Here is a 21,318-nt window from a genome sequence, read left to right on the forward strand (position 1 = left end):
CCCAGACCCTCAGTGCATCCCCCCACCCCCCAACCTGTCTCCTTGGAAACCATAAGTTTTTCAAAGTCTGTGAGTCAGTATCTGTTCTGCAAACAAGTTCATTGTGTCCTTGTTTTAGATTTCACATGTAAGTGATAGCATTTGATGACGGTGTCTCATTGTCTGACTAACTTCACTTAGCATGATGTTGCTGCAAATGCCGTTATTTCTTTCCTTTTAATGGCTAATATTCCATTGTGTATATGTACCACATCTTTATCCACTCCTCTGTCAATGGGCATTTAGGTTGTTTCCATGTCTTGGCTATTGTATAGAGTGTTCAAGCCCTATTTTTAATGCTATCTCATTTATTCTGCTTTCTCCTCTTCCTTTGGTAACCATGCAGCTGCTATTTAGGTGTTCTGTTCTTGCTCATCCATCCTCTTTCACCAACCCAGCTCACTGGCCTATCCTGTACTCCCTCTTGAATGCTTTTCCCAGAATCTTTTCTCTTTCTAGATTTTTTTTTCTTTCTTTCTTTTCTTTTTGATTTCTAGGGCCACACCTTCAGCATATGGAAGTTCCCTAGGAGTCCCATCGGAGCTGTAGCTGCCGGCCTATGCTACAGCCACAGCAATGCCAGATCCAAGCTGCATCTTCAACCTACACCACAGCTCACAGCAACACCAGATCCTTAACTCACTGAGAGAGTCCAGGGATCGAACCCTCATCCTCATGGATACTAGTCGGATTTATTTCCATTGCGCCACAACGGGAACTCCCTTTCCCTGGATTTCTGACTACTCTTGCGTGTTCTCTCTCCCTTCTTTATCTGCCCACCTCTTTACCCAACCCCAACAAGAAACAAAAGGAATAGTCTGAAATGAATTAGTTGTGGGGGTAGCATCTGGAGCCTCAGGTTCCTGTCCTGCTTGGGGACAGAGTGACCTTGGGCCAGTCATTTCATTTCCTGGTTCTTAGTTTTCTATGTAACAATGCACATTTGCACATTTGCTTACATAAATATGGAACTGACCTAACTTAGCTCTTTTTTTTTTTTTTTTTTTTTTTTGCTGCAGGAACTCCTGGGCCAGGGATTGAAACTGTACCACAACTGTAACCAGAGTCACAACAGTGACAATGCCAAATCCATAACCCTCTAAGTCATGGGGGAACTCCTAACCCAGTTCTTCAAACACACATGATTCTGAAAATCAAAGAAAGGAACAATTTAGCAAACGCTCCCACTACCCTACTTTCCTCACTATACCATCCTATTTCCATCACCAAGATAATGGCAACCATCTGGTGAGTATTGCGATTTACTGCTAAAACTTTCCTTGGCCCATCCACGCGTCCCGCCCAGTAATGGAAATGGAAATCCACACACTCACCGTGAATTTCTCATAGAGCTCATACGTCAGGAGCGGGTTGGGCAGCTCCCGAAAGTAGAGCTTGCAGAGGGAGCCCACACAGTGGATGTCCTGGAGGTACACTTCCCTTGTCAGATTTGGACATTGATCTGAGCCGAACTCTTGCCTGAAACAACACAGACGGAGACATAACAATCCCAGGAACATGTGTTTCATGTCAGCAGCTACTTGGCTGCTTAGGGGGTAAAAATACCCTAAACTGCTGATCTGACCAAGTCACAAGGAATCTATAGGAAGATTTCCACTTTAAGATTCAGTCTTCCAGATTCAGAAGCTGCTGTCATTAGAAAGATATAATCCCATTTACAAATGGATTTCTCATGACATTATGTCTATATTCTCAATTATGAACAGTGGGGAAATAAAATTTTTTTTCCAAAAACCCTGTCAAGATTTCAGTTTTTCCAAAATATTGTTTTAAATGAACTTCTCTTTCTTGGAGGAGAGGCCAAAACCAGAGTGAGTCGGATTGTTATCATTTATATCCACATGTTCATGTCAGCAGACTTGTTTTATCTGGAGACTTAAACCCAAGGTTTGAGAACTTCAATCAACTCTCTCTTTGATGCTGAATGGAAACATCTAGGCTGCCTGATAGTGACTCCCCCAGGACAGATGAGCTTTATGAATATTTTCTTCAACAATCTATAGTGGGGTGTTTGGGCACATTGTCACATTCTAGGCCTTGTCTTTTTTTTTTTTTTTTGTCTTTTTAGGGCCACAACCATGGCATATGGACGTTTCCTGGCTAGGGCGTCGAATCAGAGCTGCAGCTGCTGGCCTAACCACAGCCACAGCAATGCTGTATCTGAGCCACATTTGTGATCTACACCACAGCTCATGGTAATGCCCATTGAGCACAGCCACAGCAATGCTGTATCTGAGCCACATTTGTGATCTACACCACAGCCACAGCAATGCTGTATCTGAGCCACATTTGTGATCTACACCACAGCTCATGGTAATGGCCCATTGAGCGAGGCCAGGGATCAAACCTGCATCCTAATGGATACTAGTCAGGTTTGTTACAACTGAGCCACAGGAACTCCTAGGCCTTGTTTCTAATTTAAAAAATATTTCCTAATAAGTTTACATGAATATATTACCTCAAATAATATACACTTATGAGTTAAAAATCTATTCAAAAGATGATACATCTGAGCTTTAATACCAAAGAGAGATTAGGTTTCTTGAGAGTCTTCATTTGGCCAAACAAGTAGTGACAAAGTCAACCAGACTCTGGGAGGCAGCATCTTGAAACAGCTGGCTGCCCATTCTCTTGGAGTCTGGTTCTGCCCCTTTAATAAAGGGAAGGGAAATCCCTGATACTGCCAGAACCTGAAAGGAACTGAGTGAGGCCTTGAAAAGAAAGCCATGCAATGGCCTCATAAATTTATAGGCATGTGTTTTTTTTACAAGAGCAGAACAAAAACAATCTAGAGCTTATTCATTTTGTTAGCCAAAAATTTCCCTTGTCAAGGCTAAGGTCAATCCTTAAATGAAAAAGAATTGGCCATTGTCCAAGTGTCCTTCCATGATACCAGCTACCGTGTAGTATTATTTCAGAGCTAGGAGTATACCATTAAAAATGCTAGCTGTTGAAACTCAGAAAAATGTCACATAAGTAAATTAGTGAAATTTTATAAGCACATACACAGATCTGTTAAAATCTAAGGTTGCCATAAACCAGTTTTTTTTTTTTTTCTTTTTAACAGCTATCACTTCTCCAGGAGTGAAAATAATGTTTTGTTCCTTTGGTATAGCTTCATGACAACTGGGATTTGAGGGGGAGAGGTATAGTAATCTTGTAACAAGAATGTTTTATTGTCTTAAAAGGCTACATTATAGCTAAATGTATAATAAGTATATTAAAATAACAATAAATTATGTACTTGTGGTATTAAAGAACAATATTCAAAATACCTAAACCTATTGTTTCAGTCACAAATGGTATATATTTTATACATAATGTATATATTCTATATATACACTAAATACATATATTCCTTTTATTCTATATATATAATACATATAAAATACACACATATCTGTGTTTTGTATGAAGATTTGGCCTCTTAATTTAATGTGATAGAAATTTCTTCCAAAAAAATTCTAGGATACATTATACAACTATTTATGATAAATCCATAAATTGGAAATAGTTCCTCTATGAATAATTTCTTTTTTTTTTGACCACGCATGTAGAAGTTCCTGGGCCAGGGATCGAACCTGTGACACAGTTTCAACCTGTGCCACAGCTGCTGCAATGCCAGATCCTTAACTCACTGCTCTACAAGTGAACTTCCAATAATTTTTAAAACATAGGCATCAGTTAAAGAACTTCTGACTTCTCAATCATATGAAATATCAAATGTTGACTGTGTGCCAGTAGAAAAAGTCACGTTGATCTCCAACTTCTGAATACCATGTAAGCTTGGTATTCAGGTGATACCAAGCTTTGAGTAGGCAAGTGAATAATAATAAATCATTTTTCCCAACTTGTAATTTAAATCATTTGAGTTCAATTGAATCCACCCAAGAAGGATAAATCTGGTGCAAGACAAACAGATTAAAAGCCCTCAGGAGCTTATGTTGGAAAGAATTACATCAGACTGGGGAGCTTCCTGATTAGATTAAGAACAGTTAGGCATCTGAAAACATCAGCACTTGATCTTCTGCCCTGCCATCCTTCCCTCAATCCCTTCAGTTTTTAATACTCCCAACATCTGCAGATAGAAGTGTGGACAGGAGAAGGATCCTGGAAGAATTCTTTGGGGGCTTATTCTTTGGCTTACCTTAGCCGTTGTATGTTTGAGGTGACTCCCGAAAGCCGATAAATTCCATCCACGATGCCATGAGTCTCTATAAATTCTGCACAGCTCTTCAATACATATGGAACTATGTAAAGGAAAAGAAAAAACAATGAAGTATTTGATGTAAGTCTGACTGTCTTTTAAAGATAGCCTGTTAAAAATTCAGGTAACTTCAAAGAGAAATGAGCATGGAACACATACAAGTTACAAGTGGAAACAATTACTTGTAAGTGGTAGATGATGTTCTTTGGTATTTAAAAAAAAAACATAGGGCTTTGTTAAAGTTTAGAAAACTCAAGTGTTTTAAGAATTAGGTTTTTTTTTTTTTTTTTAAGAATTTGAAAAATATGCAAACACTTAGATTTGAAACCAGCAGTGACCTTGGAAATCTCACAACTCCATCTCCTGGTTTCACTGGTTTTCCCAGTGTGGCCTCCTGACCAGCAGCATCAGCATCTCCTGGGAACATGTTGGGAATGCAAATTCCCAGGTCCCACTCCAAACCCAAGAATCAGAAATTATGCAGGTGGGGCCCAACAGTCTGTGTTTTTAAAACACAGGTGACTGCTGTATGATCAGATTAGAGAATTGGTGCCTAGGGGCAGGTAAATTTACTTACCTCACTCAAGAGTACTTGTTGCTTATGAAAAGTAATTAACACATGGAAAAACGCTCATGATATAGGTAGATAAGAGAAAAAACAAGGCACAAAATCAAATCGACATTGTGAATTCAGCTATGTTTAAAAAAATTGCAAAGGAAAAAATGACTGGGAGAATATCTGCCAGATTGTTAAAGGTGATTTAAAGGTTAAAGTTGTTTATTTTATTTTTATTTTTTTATTTTTGGCTACCCCGAGGCATATGGAATTCCTGAGCCAGGGATCAGACCCAAGCCACAGCGGCACCCCACTGAGAAGCCAGAGCCTTACCTCAATGTGCCGGGCTGGGGATTGAACCTGTGACCCAGTGCTCCAGAGATGCCACTGGGAACTCCTAAAGTGCTTTTTTTTTTTTTTTTTTTTTAATGTGAGAACCACCCCTCACCACACCACCACCAAATGGGTCAAACCAGTCATTGATTGAATGGGCCATATAAAAGGGACCAACACGGCCTCTTGAATTCCTACCACTCCAGAAGTCCAGTGCCTGGATAGAAGAGTCTGGCTATGCTGTTCTCTTCTCAGGGCTGACCCTGATGAGCTCAGCCAGCTCAGCGACCCAGAATGGCAAACATAGGCCTTTTGGATGGCATGGAGAGAGTGGCAAGTCACCTCATACACTGGTCCTTGGACAGATCCATCTGAGGTCCTTCTGTGAGAGTGTAGTGGATGGTATGGAACTACCAAAGCCTTGGGGCTGAAGCCTTCAGGCATAGAGGTGGTATAGGAACTCCATGAACTGGGGCTTGGGTTAGCACCATGCTCATTCCCCCAAAATATACCCAGTCTGTTAATGCCTTAAACTAGACAAATGCCAGTCCGTTAATGCTCAATGCACATGATCATACCTGCACACAATTCCAACCTGGACTGGACCTTTACATGGGTGGACACTAGGGGTTCAGACTCAACACTCTTCCTGGATTCTCCACTACAATACTCTGAACAACTCCCCCATCATTTCCTTCAACTACTATCATTTTACTGCATAAAATTCATCATAATTAAAATATTCCACCTCTCAAAGGCTGTGAATCCCCAGAGTTGTTCCCCTCTAGGACACATCCCTATTTTGCCTCTGTATTACATGACCAAATCGTGAGAGGATTCTTAGTTAGCTGAGGTGGACAGAGGGCAGGGAGTGGACTTGGGATTGGAAATACTGAGGCCAGAGACCACAGAGGTGGAACTACTCCCTGTGAATGAATTCAGGGTAGGAGCAGGGTGTGGTGGAGGGGGGGATGTGAGAGTGGACATGGGTCCAGAACTCCCGCCTGGCTTCAACCAGAAGATCTATGCTTCGATCTGATTTATAAAATATGCTTTGTAGTGAGATTCTTGTCTCCCACCCTCATGCCTCTAAATAAATTTAATAAATAAATAAGCAAACAGTGCTCCAATGCTTTAAAAAGTTGTTTTGTTTAAAGAAAAATCCCTGTTGTGCACAATAGGTTGACTCTTTCTCCACCACACCAAGCTATTGTGCTATCACCTGCCACATGTGGCTATGGTTGGGAACACAGCTTTGGACACTGAGCTGCCTTTGCAACCTTGGGCAAAATGTACAATACTTCTGTTTCTTAGTTTCCACATCTGTAAGATGAGGATAACATGATATTAATTTCATAGCTAGGATTGAAGTTAATACCTGCAAACACTTAGCACAGACACTGCTATATAATAAGCATTCTACAATGACCATTATTATTTCTATTGAAAGCTCTTCTAGGATGTAAAATTAAAATCTGTGAGATGCAAGCTCCGCGAAAACAATTTGCCACCTCCCATCTGATGGACTATTGGGGTAGAGTTGACCAAGCTTTTAGCAGTCAATACTCACCTCCACTATTCAGAATGTTTTTTTTTTTTTTTGTCCATGCCCATGGCATATGGAAGTTCCCAGGCCAGGGATTAAACCTGTGCCACGGTTGCGACGTGGGCCCCTGCAGTGATGAGGCCAGATCTTTAACCCACTCTCCAGGAACTCTCCAGAATGGCTTTTGTGTTCTCTAGTTCACTGTTTCTATTTGAAGGTAAGTTTGCTTGCCCGAGGTCTCTTTTCTATGCATTGAGGCATACCTTCATAATACAAAGGCAGCAAGACCCAAATCAGTGTACGGATTTTGTTAGCAGTTCTGGAACTATGTTTGATCTTGATGCATTTTGAAATGTGCATCTATACCAGGGTATATGGCTGTTGTGCTGCCCAGGGCACAGGTGGCCTTAAGAGCTTGGCGCATTCCCAAGAGGGACTCAAAGAAAAGCCTCTGCCTCAAAGAGACTTTATAAAGAGACTTTATAAAGAACACTCCACACACGGGGCAGTGCAGGGTCACTCATCTGTCCTACCCTGTCCTCAGAGAGTGACCTCCCAGGACCGTGGCTCTCAGCTGTAGCACCTCAGACTCCATTTGCTTTAAAGGTGCGGGAAACACACTTCCGGATGGAGCCTCTGCCATAAATTTACTCTGGCTTTGGTACAAAGGCCCTAGAACCTCTCGTCCACAGCTCTGTTTAAACAGGAGGTAATATTAAAACAACCTAAGGGAAAAGGCCATGGTCCCAGTCCCAGAGAAGTGTTAGCTTTCCTGTAGTCTCATCTTTGGCCAAGATGGAAGACATGGGAATTCTCCATCATATGCAGTAAATGGGAAAAGAGTCACTTGATCTCTGTAATCACCCAGCTCTGGACCCAGACCAGTGGTTCTCAAATTGTGGTCCCCAGATGAGTTCCAGTAGCAGCAGCTGCTTCCAGGTGATTCTGAGGCTGAAGTTCAAGAACCACTGGTCTGGAGCAGAGCTTCTCCTACTTTCATGTGGATGTAAAGCCCTGCAGTCTTATCAACATGCAGTTCCAATGGGAGAGTGGGGGTCAAGAATTTGCATTTTTAACAAGTTCCCAGGTGATACAGATACGGCTAGTCTGCAGCCCACACTTACGGTAGCCAGGCTCTAAAGGTAATACTGGCTGGTGATGTTAAGAGTTTAGTCTCAAAGGTCAGAATTCTTCAGGCTATTGTCCCTGGGGTCCAACTAAATAGGGGACACTCTAGGATTCTGGACAGGATAGAGGCTAGATACAAAATAGCTGAGTATTTATAGATGGAAAGAAAGCTTCCATTGTGTATTTAGGCATGGGAAGTAGTGCTGCTGGAGGTCGGAGTCACAGAGCTAGTTCTGTGGGATTTATCATAGACCCAAAGAACTTCAAGTCTCCTCCTACAGAGGTACACACAGTTGCTGATTATGATATAACATTATAACTTCTTTGGATTGTTGCACTGATGGTTCTCTAAGTCCCTCTTTTGTTTTGTTTTCCCTGGATCAGCGATCTTAAACGTTAAATTTTAATCTGAGCAAAAAATAAATCTTGATGTGGTCTCTAATGGAAAAGAAAACTTCTCCTTTGATTTACAATTTACATATTATGAAACATTTTAAAGTTCATTGGTTCATTTACTCCAACCTGGTACCAAAAGACATTTTCTATTTATAAATAACATGGGGGTTCATTTTTCCCTCAATTCCTAACTTCTTTGAGGGTTTAAGGGCAGAAAAGACCAGCAGTCAAATTTTCTCTGCATCCCTCAGAAGTAATGTCTGCTAAGCTGCCCCAGTTGCCCATGTGGCCAGGATCTGATCAGATCTGGAGATGGAAACTGGAACGAGCACAGTTTTATTTGGTCAGTTATGTGGTCATGGCAGCTGCCTTCTTTCACTGAACGAAGTGCATTTGTGCTCTAGGGAAATATGGCACTCCTCCCTCCCCATTCTGGATTTTTGTTAAGGTCTCATACTGTTCAAATTTCACCCCCTCTCTGAGTTCAGAACTCATGAACTGATATACAATGGTCTCCAACATATACTGTTAAGCAAAACGAATGAGGTGCAGACCAGTGTAATAATATGCTAGCATTTGTTTTTTGTTTTTTTTTAAAGAGAGAATAAAAGAACAGCTATAAATTCCCTTGTATATGCATTAAACATCTATGGAAGGATGCATAAGAAGGTGGTAACCAAGAGTTCCTGCAGTGGGGCAGTGAGTTAATGATCTGGCTTGTCCCTGTGGAGCTACCAGTTGGATCCCCAGCCAGGCACAGTGGGTTAAGGTTGCTGCAGCTGTGGTGTAGGTCGCAGTTCTGGGCTCAGAGTCTATCCCTGGTCTGGAAACTTCCATATGCCACAGGTGCAGCTGAAAAAAGGAAAGGGAAAAAAAGAAAAGAAAGGAAAGTGATAAATTTAGTTGCCTACAGGAAAAGGAATGGTGAAGCTTGGGCCGAGATATGAGTGAAAGGCAGGCTCCTCATTATATACTCTTTTATATTTTTGAATTTTGAACTATAAGAATGTATTAACTTTACCCCAAATTTTTTAATTAAAAAATCCAATTCAACAAATACTCATTGCAAACCTGCTCTTATCTAGCACTAGGTGCTAGGTGTTTATATCATCTCCATCATTATGCCGTGAGCTCTTTAGGGACACTGAGGACAGTACTATCGCATTCATCTAGAATAGCCTTGAAAACACAACCACTTGAAACGTCTTGCTGAACAGGAGATTGGTCATCACTTTCCATATGGGATTTCAGTGCTCCATGGAGATCTGGGTCTTTCAAAGAAAACACTTTCTATGTCTCAGGCAACACATGAGGTGCTTTTTTTCCCCTCTTTTAACAGCATTCTCTATTCTATAATTATAGCCAACCCATGAAAGAGGTAAAAGTCCCCATTTTGAGAATGTGAAAGCTGATTCTCAGAGAGGTTAGGTAAGTTGCTCAACAACACACAGCTAGTAAATGCCAGAGTTGGGATCCAAACCTGCATGACTCCAAAGTCCATGCTTTTTTCATGGTACCACACTGAGGAGGAATAGAAAAAGCCCCAACCTACACCTGCCTGACTCAAACCCTCCTGTTCAGGAGGGCAGGTCCCATGAATTGGTGGCCACATATGGAGGCACTACTTAAGGAAAGCTGTTTGGTGCCTTGCTCCAGACTATCCAAATGCCTGAAATTCCACCTCTGCAGTTCCTGCTTTATGATGGTGATGGCTTTTAGGGGTTCAACACCTAGTAGTTAAACACCTATTTTTAAATTTCTTTTGAAAAAGTTATAGAAGCAATATACATTAAGAAAAGAAAAATGAAAAACACTTCCTGACTTCAAGCCATACTATAGAGCTACAGTAAACAAAACAGTATGGTACTTGCATAAAAACAGATAGAGGAGTTCCCGTCGTGGCTCAGCAGAAATGAAGCTAACTAGTATCCATGAGAATGCAGGTTCAATCCCTGGCCTCGATCAGTGGGTTAAGGATTTGGCATTGCCTTAAGCTGTGATGTAGGTCACAGATGTAGCTCAGATCCTGAGTTGCTGTGGCTGTGGTGCAGGCCAGCAGCTACAATTCCAATTTGACCCCTAGCCTAGGAACTTCCATATGCCATGGGTTTGGCCCTAAAAAGACAGACAAACAAACCAATCCAGACAAAGAGAGCAATGAAAAAAAATCAAGAGCCCAGGAGTTCCCTTGTGGCACAAGGGGTTAAGGACTGCTATCACTCTGATACCTGCTGTGGCACAGGTTTGATTCCTGGATGGGGAACTTATGCATGCTGTGAGTATGGCCAGAAAAAAAAAAATCAAGAGTCCAGATATAAACCCAAGAATATGTAGTCAATCGTATTTGATAAGGAAGCCAGGAATTCCCAATGGAGAAAAGGCAGTCTGGAAAACTGGTGCTGGGAAAATTGAATATTCACACATAAAAGAATAAAACCAAATCTGTATCATATACTCTCATAATTATTAACTTGAAATGGATTAAAGACTTAAATATGACCATGGAACTCCTAGATGAAGGCATAGGAAAAAAATCCTTGACATGGGTCTTGGCAATGATTACAACAAAATAAAAAACAAACAGGCAGGACTATATCAACAAAAAGGCTTCTGCACAGCAAAAGAAACAATCAACAAAGTGAAAAGACAACCTATGGAATGGGAAAAAATATTTGCAAACCATGTATCTGATAAGAGGGTTAATATCCAAAATATATAAAGAATTCATTCAACCCATTAGGAAAAAAACAAATAATCCAATTTAAAAATGGGCAAAAGATCTGAATAGATTCTTTCCAAAGAAGATAAACAAAGGACCAACAGGTACATACAAAGATGTTCAACATCACTTGTCATCAGGAAAATACAAATCAAAACCACAATGAGATATCACCTCATGCCTGTTAGATCATCAGAAAGTTAAGAGATAACAAATGCTGGGTGAGGATGTGGAAAAAAGGGAACCCTTGTACACTGTTAGTGGGATTATAATCTGGTGTAGCCACTATGTAAAACAATATGGATCCTTGAAGAATTTAAAATAAAACTGCTCTATGATCAGCAATTACACATCTGGGAATATATACAAAAGAAACAAAACCACTAACTTGAAAAGATATCTGCACCTCCATGTACATAGCAACATTATTTACAACAGTCAAGACACAGAAATAACACGTGTCCATCAACAGATGAGTTGGTAAAGAAATTGTGGCATTGGTATACAAATGAATAATAGTCAGCCATAAAAAATAAGGAAATCCTGCCATTTTCAACAAGACAGATGGAACTTAAGGCACTATGCTAAATGAAATAAGTCAGACAAAGACAAATACTGTACGACTTCACTACAGGTTGAATTAAAAAAAAATTGAAATTCATAGAAAAAGAGATCAGATTTTTGGTTACCAGAGGTGGGGATGGGAGAGGTGGGGAGCAGGAACTGGAGAAAAGCAGTCAAAAGTTACAAACTTTTGGTTACAAGATAAAGTACTAGAGCAATAATATACAGCATGATGATTATAGTTACTGTTATACATTAGATGTGAAAATTGCTAAGAGAGTAAATCCTGAGTTCTCATTACAAAGAAATTTTTTTCTTTCTCTTTTTATTGTATCTATATGAGTTGATAGATGCTAACTAAACTTATTATGGAAATCACTTCACAATATATGTCAGACCATTATGCTATACACCTTAAACTTATACAGTGAAGTATGTTAATTATATGTCAATAAAACTGGAGGAAAAAGAGTAGAAAATACACAAAAATGAAGAGGAGAGTGACTGTCTCCCTTTTATACCGCCCTTCCCAATACCCTAAATGATAAAAAAGACAAATACTGAAAAGTTAATGGCATGTTTTTGCTTTTCTATAGTCTTAATTTTGCTTTTCTGAATTTTCTGACTAGGTCACAGCTCAGATTTGATCCCTGGCCTTAGAATGTCCATATGCCGCAGGTGGAGCCAAAAGTTTTGGAGTACTGTGGCACAGCAGGTTAAGCATCCGGTGTTGTCACTGCAGCAGCTTGTGTCACGGCTGTGGCATGGATTAATTCCCTGGTCCAGAAACTTGAACATGCCACTTGCACAGACAAAAAATTAAAAAAATAAATAAATAAACAAACAAGTTTCCAGAGGACCTTCTAAAGTGAGTGATGCAATTTCTTTTTTTAATTTAATTTTTATTTTATATTGGAATGTAATCAATTTACAACGTTATGTTGGTTTCAGGTGTACAGCAAAATGATTCAGTTATACATATACATACATCCATTCTTTTTCAGATTCTTTTTCCATATAGGTGATTATAGAATATTGAATAGAGTTCCCTGTGCTATCCAGTAGGTCTTTGTGGATTATCTATTTATATATAGTAGTGTGTATATGTTAATCCCAAGCTCCTAATTTATCCCTCCCCCCACCTTTCCCCAAGGCAATTTTTATATGTTTGCTGAAGTCCTTTCTAGTGACTCTGTGAGGTAGAAGTATTTGTCTGCCTAACCTGCTGGCCTGGTGTGGCCATAGACTAGCTCTGCTCCACTGCTGGGCAAGGCTCCTGATGGCAGACTGCATCCCGAAGTGTCCTCCCCTCCTCACTTCCAGGGTCTCAGATGCCAAGTCAAATCTGCTCTTTCCTGGAGAAGTGCCCAGGTCTTCCTTTGGTTCATACCTGGACCCATCCCAGCTGAGCCCTTAAGTCTCTGCTATCAATACACCCACTCCCTCTGAATGACAATGATTCTCCTATCAAAACAGATGTACTGAGGATCTATACAGCCCAAGGGCCAACAAGGTGAATAAGACCTTTGCCCTCAAGAAGCCAAGAACAATTACTGTGCACGTAACTATGGGCCAGCTCCAGAGGTCTACACTTTCATGCATTATTTGTCCCCAATGCAATCCTCACAACCACTTTCTGAGGAAGGTATTTACCCTTGTTTTATAAATGAGGAAACTGAAGCTCATAGGTATTAAGTAACTTGGCTAGTATGAAAAGATCAAGCAAAATATGTTAAGGGTCCTCGAGAGGCACAAAAATTTGATAGAAGTTCTAAAAAGATTACACAATGACGGGGAAGTCAGGCAGAGCTCTCAAGTGTTGAAAAAGAACAGGAAATTGTGTGCATTACAGAGCTGACAATATGACAATACAAAAGAGACCTCAGAGAGGGCTGAGGCAGGACCCTCACCCCAGGGCCTCACGATGTGGTGAGATCAGTGGATAAAGAAGGACCTATGAAAATCAACTATCCTTCAAAAAAACTTAAAAAAAGACATATGAGGCTATGCAATAAGAACTCTGACACTGGTTCCTAGGGGTGATTTGAGGTGCTATGTATAATATGATACAACACGATGCAACATTAATGGTGATACATGCAGAAAACTCAGGTAAGCTTCTGGTGCATAATAAGCACTTTGTAAATAAACATCACCCACTTTCGGATGGAGCTGGAGCAGGGAATGGTATAAACCAGGTGGGAAGACATGAAATAATGTGGTGAATTCCAGGAATGCTGACTAGCCTAGTCCGGTGAAAGAGGAGGTAAATTCAGGTAAATTGGGGGCACTGCCAGATAGATCTTTGTAAAACACTATGATAAAGCTCCCCTACTCCAACACATTCATTATTCAAACCAGGCAGCAGGGGTAACCCTGGAATTCTTCCCTTCAAGGGACCAGACCATTGAGAAAGGTGGTGGTGGTGGGGTGTTGATAATATGAAGGAAAAGACTTGCCACAATCATATCACTCCAACAAGAAAAAAAAAAAACAGTGTCCCATCAGGGTCAGTGTGGAGGATGAACGGGGTTCGTGGGACGGCTCACTCTTTCAGCTACATCCTAAAATTTCTTTGAGGAAGGCAAGTGCCTTTCTGATTCAGAAATGAAAGGCTGGTTGTGGGCAGTGAAACATCACCAGTTAATGAGCAAGTGGAAACAGCCTGGGGGGGACTGTCACAGGGGCCTCTGGGGTGTGCTTTTGGTTTGGGGGAGGGGATGCTTGTGACCACGAGGAAGGGTGGAGCCCCAGTAGAGAAAACCAGTGGGGTGTGATGAGGCTACACCAAGAACAAACCTAAGGAGAGCTCCCCTGCACCCTGCCCCCACCCCCCCACGGCCTTGGCCTTAGAAGCTGGTCCTGTTAACCTTGTGCACAGGAGCTGTGCAGAAATTTCCTCTTTGCTGAGAGAATGTCCATTTTGTCCCTTGCTGAAAATGGATGCTGCTAGGCTTTGCCTAATTTATGTAGACTTTTTCGGCTCCTCCTTCCTACTGTCTGATTTGATTCTCAGGGGAGTTGTGGGGCAGACATCACTCACTTCGGAAGGCTGCTTGTGGCTGCCAGAAAGATCCTTCAGTCATGTCCCAGAACACTCCCAGGTCCAGCTGTGAGCTTCAGTTTCCTTCTCAGTGCCAAAAAATTGTTCAAATCCTCAATTTAACTTCACAAAGACCATAGTCAGCTTGGGTCAACTGATCAAGATTTTATTTCCTAGACTAGCTGCCCCTCTCTTTCTTGCCACCTGCTCCTTGAGGTGCTATGGATGGAGGCTCTCCTGCAGCAATGGATAAAGAGGATGGCTACATCTGCCTCCAGAGAGAGTCCCAGAAGGAGAAGGGATGGTTTTTCGCAGGTTAATGAGAGAGAAACAGGGAAATGCAACCAGTTCCTTGAATTGTATGCTTCACTAACAACAATCATCTTAAGAATGAGAACAATGTGAATTTTTTTCTTGTCTGAGTGTGTCGAGGACACATTTTTTTTTTTTTTTTTGCACACCTTAGTAGGTGGTCATGAGATGCACTAACCAAATGCCAGGTGAGGTTTCATGCTTAATGATCATTATTCATTTAAGTCTCACAATTCTGAGATATAGACTTTACTATTCCTGTTTTAAAGATGGAAAACTAAGATAAGGTTGGATAGCTTGTCCAAACCTCTAGTGGCAAAGCTGGGGTGCAATGATAAGTCTGTCTGAATTCAAGTCCATGTTCTTTCCAGTACTTTGTATAGGCATAACCTCCACACCAGGGGAACCCAGGCACAGACCAGAAAGCACCAGAAAGTGGAGGTGACATGTCTAAGAGCAACTTGATGAGAGAGGAGGACATGAATTAAGAAACCTGGGTTCTAGTCCTGACTCCAGGTACTAGATTGGAGACCTTTGAGGAGAGTAACTGTTCTCTTTGAATTGCCCCCCCAGGCATCTCTCAGGTCTTAGGTGCTGGGAACACAGCAGTTAAAGCAACAGGAACCAGTTCTACGTCCTTGAGCAAAAAACAGCTACTCCCAGCCTCAGACTTTCATCTGCACTGGGTTCAAGTTCTGGATCTAGATGATTGCTATGTTCCTTCCAGGTCTAATATCCTGTGACCTGTGAACTTCCTGGATGAAGCTGGGGAGCAGATAGACTAGAAATTAGGAAGGCAGACCTGACTTCTACCTACAGCCTTCAGGTCCTCACTCCTACTTGTTCTAGGGCAAACCATTAGTGTTATTTTTTTGTTAGTTTTGGTTTTGTTCCCCGCCCACTGACCCATCTGCATGGATTTTGTTTTTAAGTACGGTTGACTTATAATGTTGTGTTAGTTTCAGGTGTATAACACAGTGATTCAGTTATACACACACACATATATATCTTTTACATATTTGTATAACTGTGTATATAACATTATATATATTTATATATATTCTTTGTATATATAGTCTTTATATATATACATATTCTTTCTCAGACTCTTTTCCCATATAGGTTACTACAGAATATTGAGTAGATTTCCCTGAACTATACAGCAGGTCCTTGTTGGTCATCTATTTTTAAGTACAGTAGTCTGTATATATTAATCCCAAACTCCTAATTCATCCCTCCCCCCACCTCTCCCCTTTGGTAACCACAATTTGTTTTCTATGTCCGTGGGTCTGTTTGTTTTTGTTTCTTATTTGTATTGTTAATGACTGCCTAACTTGCCTCACCCATATGAACAGAAATTTGTGTTAAATAAATATAAACTTCAATCTCGGGAGGTTTACACGTATCTCCTTTGGTATGGCTGGACTCCTATTAACCTCAGCGCTATTTTTATTATTATACAGGCTGAAGTCCTCCAGGGACTTGGCTTGAAATGGTGCGGAGTTCATCTGAAGGTCCCCCAGACCGACGGGACCATGCCCTGAGAGCGAGAAATACCTTCTCTTGCTTATTGTACCTTCTGGTTTCCCAGGAGGCTCAGCTTCCTAATGGTTTCCAGACCTATGGCACCGTGGGTTCTTTTCCTTTCTGTATTTTGCGAATGAAAGATAGGGAACATTTAGAAAAAACAACTTCATCGTTGGCCTGCTAGCCTAAGCGAAGAACAGCCAGGTAGTGCTTATCGGCTCCTCCCTGCACAGCCCCCTCCCAGCATCCTTTCATTTCCTGCCCAATATTCCTGAGCCACAGGCAGCCATTGTTTCCAGAACCGCTTTGCTTGGAAGCCTGGGTACCTCGGCCTCCCAGAGCTTCCTGTTGTTACAAGGCCTCTCTTTCCTGCTGAAAACAACGGCACTTCCCTGCATATGTAACCCTTTTGGGGCAACACATTTCTTCCATGAAGTTGTTCAGTGATTGCAAATACTGGATGCTCATTAAATTTGTCTTATTTAACAGCTCTTCTTTTTCTTATTATACAAGTACTGCAAGTAGAAAAAGTTTTATTTCTTTATTTTGGGGGCTGTGCCCAAAGCATGGGGAAGCTCTCACTTCTGGGGAAACTGTGAAAGAGATCCTCTCTTAAAAGTTTATTTAAAGATTTTGGCAGGAGCGCTTGGAGCGAGTGAACATGAAGGGGTTAGGGAGGTGGCAAAGAGGTGACATTGCTGGGATTTTTAGGACTAGGAGTCTCCTCAATCCATCTCCCTGCTGGCTGTCAGAATGTGCTTTCAAAGATAGAGATGTGAGGAGTTCCCTTTGTGGTGTAGCGGAAACGAACTAGGAACCATGAGGTTGTAGGTTCGATTCCTGGCCTCACTCAGTGGGTTGAGGATCCGGTGTTGCCCTGAGCTGTGGTGTAGGATGCAGAAGAGGCTCAGATGTGGTGTTGCTGTGGCTGTGGCATAGGCTGGTGGCTACAGCTCCGATTAGACCCCTAGCCTGGGAACTTCCATATGCTGCTAGTGTGGCCCTAAAAAGAAAAAAAAAAAAAAAGACAGAGATGTGATTGTGTTTGTCCCTAGCGAAGAGGGAAGAGTGAGAAGCACAGCCAGCAGGGCACACTCTGTTCTTGGTGACCCCTCCCCCAACACTACCCTCTCCAGTCACATTAACCTCCCCCACTGTTCCCTGCACCCCACTCCCCAGGCCTTTGCACTTTCCTCCCTCTGACTGAGATGCGCCCCCACCCAGATGCCCCAGCGTCCCTCAGAACACTTCTGTAGAGCCTTCCCTGTAACCTCAAATAGAATAAATGGACAAGAGCAGGGCACCAAAGCTCTGCTGTATCATCTAGAATTCTGGACACTATTTTATGATGCAAGTCAAGATAGTTTGATTTCTAAGACTTTCTGCTTTGGGGCCTCCGGGAACATAGTTGAGGGAGAGGATGTATTTTGGAGACTAACACTCCTCCCTTCTTCAACTTTCTCTCTAAATGTCTGACATCCCCCGCAAAAGACAAGCTTTTGCAGGGACCATGCCTTTACCTTTACAGGAAGTGTATTTTCTTTTCTTTCCTTTTTAGGGCCGCACCTGTGGCATGTGGAGAGGTTCCCAGGCTAGGGCTCCAGTCAGAGCTGCAGCTACTAGCCATAGCCACGCTGGATCTGAGCCACGTCTGCAACCCACACCACAGCTCATGGCAACGCCGGACCTTAACCCACTGAGCAAGGCCAGGGATCGAACCCACAACCTCATGGTTCCTAGTCGGATTCTTTACTGCTGCGCCAGGATGGGAACTCCGGGAGTGTATTAACCTTTACGTAAAATCAGGCAAAATTGGTAGCGATCTGCAGTTTGTTAAAACAACGAGGGATGGTATTATCCTGAGATTCTGCAGCCCATGATTTACTCAATATTCTCTGAATGTCTCCTACAAAGAACCAGCTTCATTTAGAGGCCAGATACTGTAATCCCTAGAACCTGGTCACTCCTCTCCTTACTCACCACCATTAGAACCCGCGTCTCGTTCTGTCTTTAGAAGTGAGACTCACCAGACACGTTTAGGACTAAGGCTAAATGATGAAAATGGCACAAAGGCTTACTGCCAAATTTCCGGGCACTTTCTTAGAGGAGGAGGCAATGATAAATAACATCCAAAGAATGTAGATAACTAGCGTTCCCACTGTGGCCCAGTGGGTTAAGAATCTGACTGCAGACGCTTGGATCACTACAGATGTGCGGGTTCCATTCCCGGCCTGCCGCAATGGGTTAAAGGATCACGCAATGCCACAGTTGTGGGTCAGATTCAGTCTCGGGCCCCAGGGACTCCCATGTGCCTTGGGTGTGGAAAAAAAAAAAAAAAGAGAGAGAGAGAGAGAAAAGAACATAGATAACTAGTAAAGAAAATGCTAGTTTACCACATAGACACCATTATTTCTAGAGTTAGACCAGTCAGGTATCAAACAGCTCTCTACGATTTTAACTTTTAACTTTTGTTCTCCTCACCTTTTCCTTTACAGCCTCAGAACTGGAACTTTCTGTTGGTTGCTTTTTGCTATAGAAAATGCCAGTGGTCAGATCCGATACAAGGGTAGCCTAAGAATGGGCAGCTTTTAAATGTAAAGGTTTGGATTCTGATCCCTTTTCTTGGGTACACAGAAGGGGTCAGGAAAGGAGTCAGGGATACCCCCAGGGTTTTCTAGGCACCAGAGCCCATGCTGGGAGTTACAGCCTAGAATGGAGATGGATCCTCTACCCAAACTTGCACACAAAGAAGCCACTGTAAACCTTCCACGAAGAAAATAATGGCAAGAAATTGGTGTTTTAAAAGATCTGTGAGTATCAGTACAGTGAGGAGAATCTAAAGGCAGGGAAAACTTCTAGGAGACAAGCCAGGAACAGGGTGACTCACCTCCAGGTCACCTCCTCTGGGAAGCCATCCCTGATGCCCAAAAGGAATGAGTTCTTTTTACATAGTCTTAGAGTAACCTGTACAACACAATTCACACCTGATTGAGTAGATTTTGTTTTTGTACGTCTGCTTGTTTTCTTTTTTTTTTTCTTTTAGGGCCTCACCCTTGGCATATGGAAGTTCCCAGGCTAGGGGTTGAATTGGAGCTTCAGCTGCAGGCCACAGCCACAGTCACGGCCACACCGGATCCGACATACGCCTTTGACCTACACCACAGCTCATGGCAATGCTGGATCCTTAGCCCACTGAGAGTGGCCAGGGATTGAACCCGAGTCCTCATGGATGCTAGTGGGGTTCATTACTGCTGAGCTACGAAAGGAACTCCCTAACCATCTGCTTCTTTTCTATCCCATAAATTCCAAGACAAGCTATGTCTCTGACCCAGCTTATAAGAGCCACCCATGATCTCAGCTTTCAGTCTAGTAACTGTCCTCAAGCAGCACACAGAACAAGGCAGAGCACACGCTTGTACAGATGATGAAGAGAAAGGCTGGGCCAGGTGTGTGAGCATCAGCTGGACCTTATGCAGGCCATGGCGAGATGACATTTTCCTAGCAAGGATCAGACTGGATGTCAAGCACACAGTGGTCCCAGGGCTTTTTTCCTTTCTTTTTTTTCTTTTTTTTTGTCTTTTTGCTATTTCTTGGGCCACTCCCTCGGCATATGGAGGTTCCCAGGCTAGGGGTCAAATCGGAGCTGTGGCCACTGGCCTGCGCCAGAGCCACAGCAACGCGGGATCCGAGCCGCGTCTGCAACCTACACCACAGCTCACGGCAATGCCGGATCGTTAACCCACTGAGCAAGCGCAGGGATCGAACCCGCAACCTCATGGTTCCTAGTCGGATTCGTTAACCACTGCGCCACGACGGGAACTCCCTTTTTTCCTTTCTAACTCTGCACTTATTTTCTCCTTCCCAGCCATCCCATCTCCCTCTGCTCCATACTCCATTCCTGCTTTCCACCGGTTGGTCAATGGGAAGCCTGGAACTTTGGAAGGTCAGAGCTGGAAGGGACCTTAAGATCATCTGGTTGAACCTGCCTGCCAGGAACCTGAGGCTCTAGGAAGTTTGGGGACTTATCCAAGGTCACTCAGCTGGATAGCGGTAAAACCTTAGAGTTAGAAGGAGACTGAGAAAAGGGTACGGGAGTGTTGAAAAGTGATTAGGGGAGTTCCCGTCGTGGCGCAGTGGTTAACAAATCCAACTAGGAACCATGAGATTGCAGGTTCGGTCCCTGCCCTTGCTCAGTGGGTTAACGATCCGGCATTGCCGTGAGCTGTGGTGTAGATTGCAGACACGGCTCGGATCTTGCGTTGCTATGGCTCTGGCGTAGGCAGGTGGCTACAGCTCTGATTCATCCTCTAGCCTGGGAACCTCCATATGCCGTGGGAGCGGCCCAAAGAAATAGCAAAAAGACAAAAAAAAAAAAAAAAAAGAAAAGTGATTAGGATTTCCTTTCTTTCCAGTTTTGAGGATTAGGGTTTAAGAGCCTGATAGGCCTCTCCCTGGCCCAGACTAACACTTTGGTGTCAGGAGTAATTTAGGGTATTTAAGCCTCAGCATACCCTTAGCAGTCAAGTCAAATTAAGTATGTTTACTGCATCTGCATGTGTAAAACACAGTGCCAGATTTGGGGGGTTCAAAGAAGTGTCTTATACTTAAAAGATGCTGCCCATGACCTCAGCTTACAGTCCAGTTAGCTCAATTACATGCAGTTAAATTGTGGGTAGAACAAAAATGTCAGGAAGAGCCCTTTCTTGTTCATTCTCCAAACGACTCCAGGCAGAGTCAGTTGGGTTTAATGATATCTTTCTGGAGAGAGAGGAAAGGGAGTCGACTGCCAGAGGCTGTCTTTCCTCTTCTATACCTTTGCTTTCTCTTCTTACAAAAGTTAAGTAGCTGATCCTCCCCCTCAGAGGAGGGGTTTGTTTATTGTTTTTAAAACTCCCTGATTTCTGTTTAAAGAGGGAGGGTGTGGGTT

General features: G+C 42.5%; 1 protein-coding gene across 1 annotated transcript in view; it reads right to left on the reverse strand.

Moving 5' to 3' along the window:
• ARHGAP31 (Rho GTPase activating protein 31) overlaps nt 1-21,318 on the reverse strand; it is a 108,573-nt gene that overhangs the window by 39,999 nt on the left and 47,256 nt on the right. The window contains exons 2-3 of the mRNA XM_047791654.1: nt 4,208-4,310; nt 1,374-1,518 (exon numbers count right to left, since the gene is read on the reverse strand). Coding sequence (XP_047647610.1) covers nt 1,374-1,518; nt 4,208-4,310 — 248 coding nt within the window. The remainder of the gene's footprint in view (nt 1-1,373; nt 1,519-4,207; nt 4,311-21,318) is intronic.

Source organism: Phacochoerus africanus, chromosome 1 (genome assembly GCF_016906955.1).
Source record: "Phacochoerus africanus isolate WHEZ1 chromosome 1, ROS_Pafr_v1, whole genome shotgun sequence".
Lineage (NCBI taxonomy): Eukaryota > Metazoa > Chordata > Mammalia > Artiodactyla > Suidae > Phacochoerus > Phacochoerus africanus.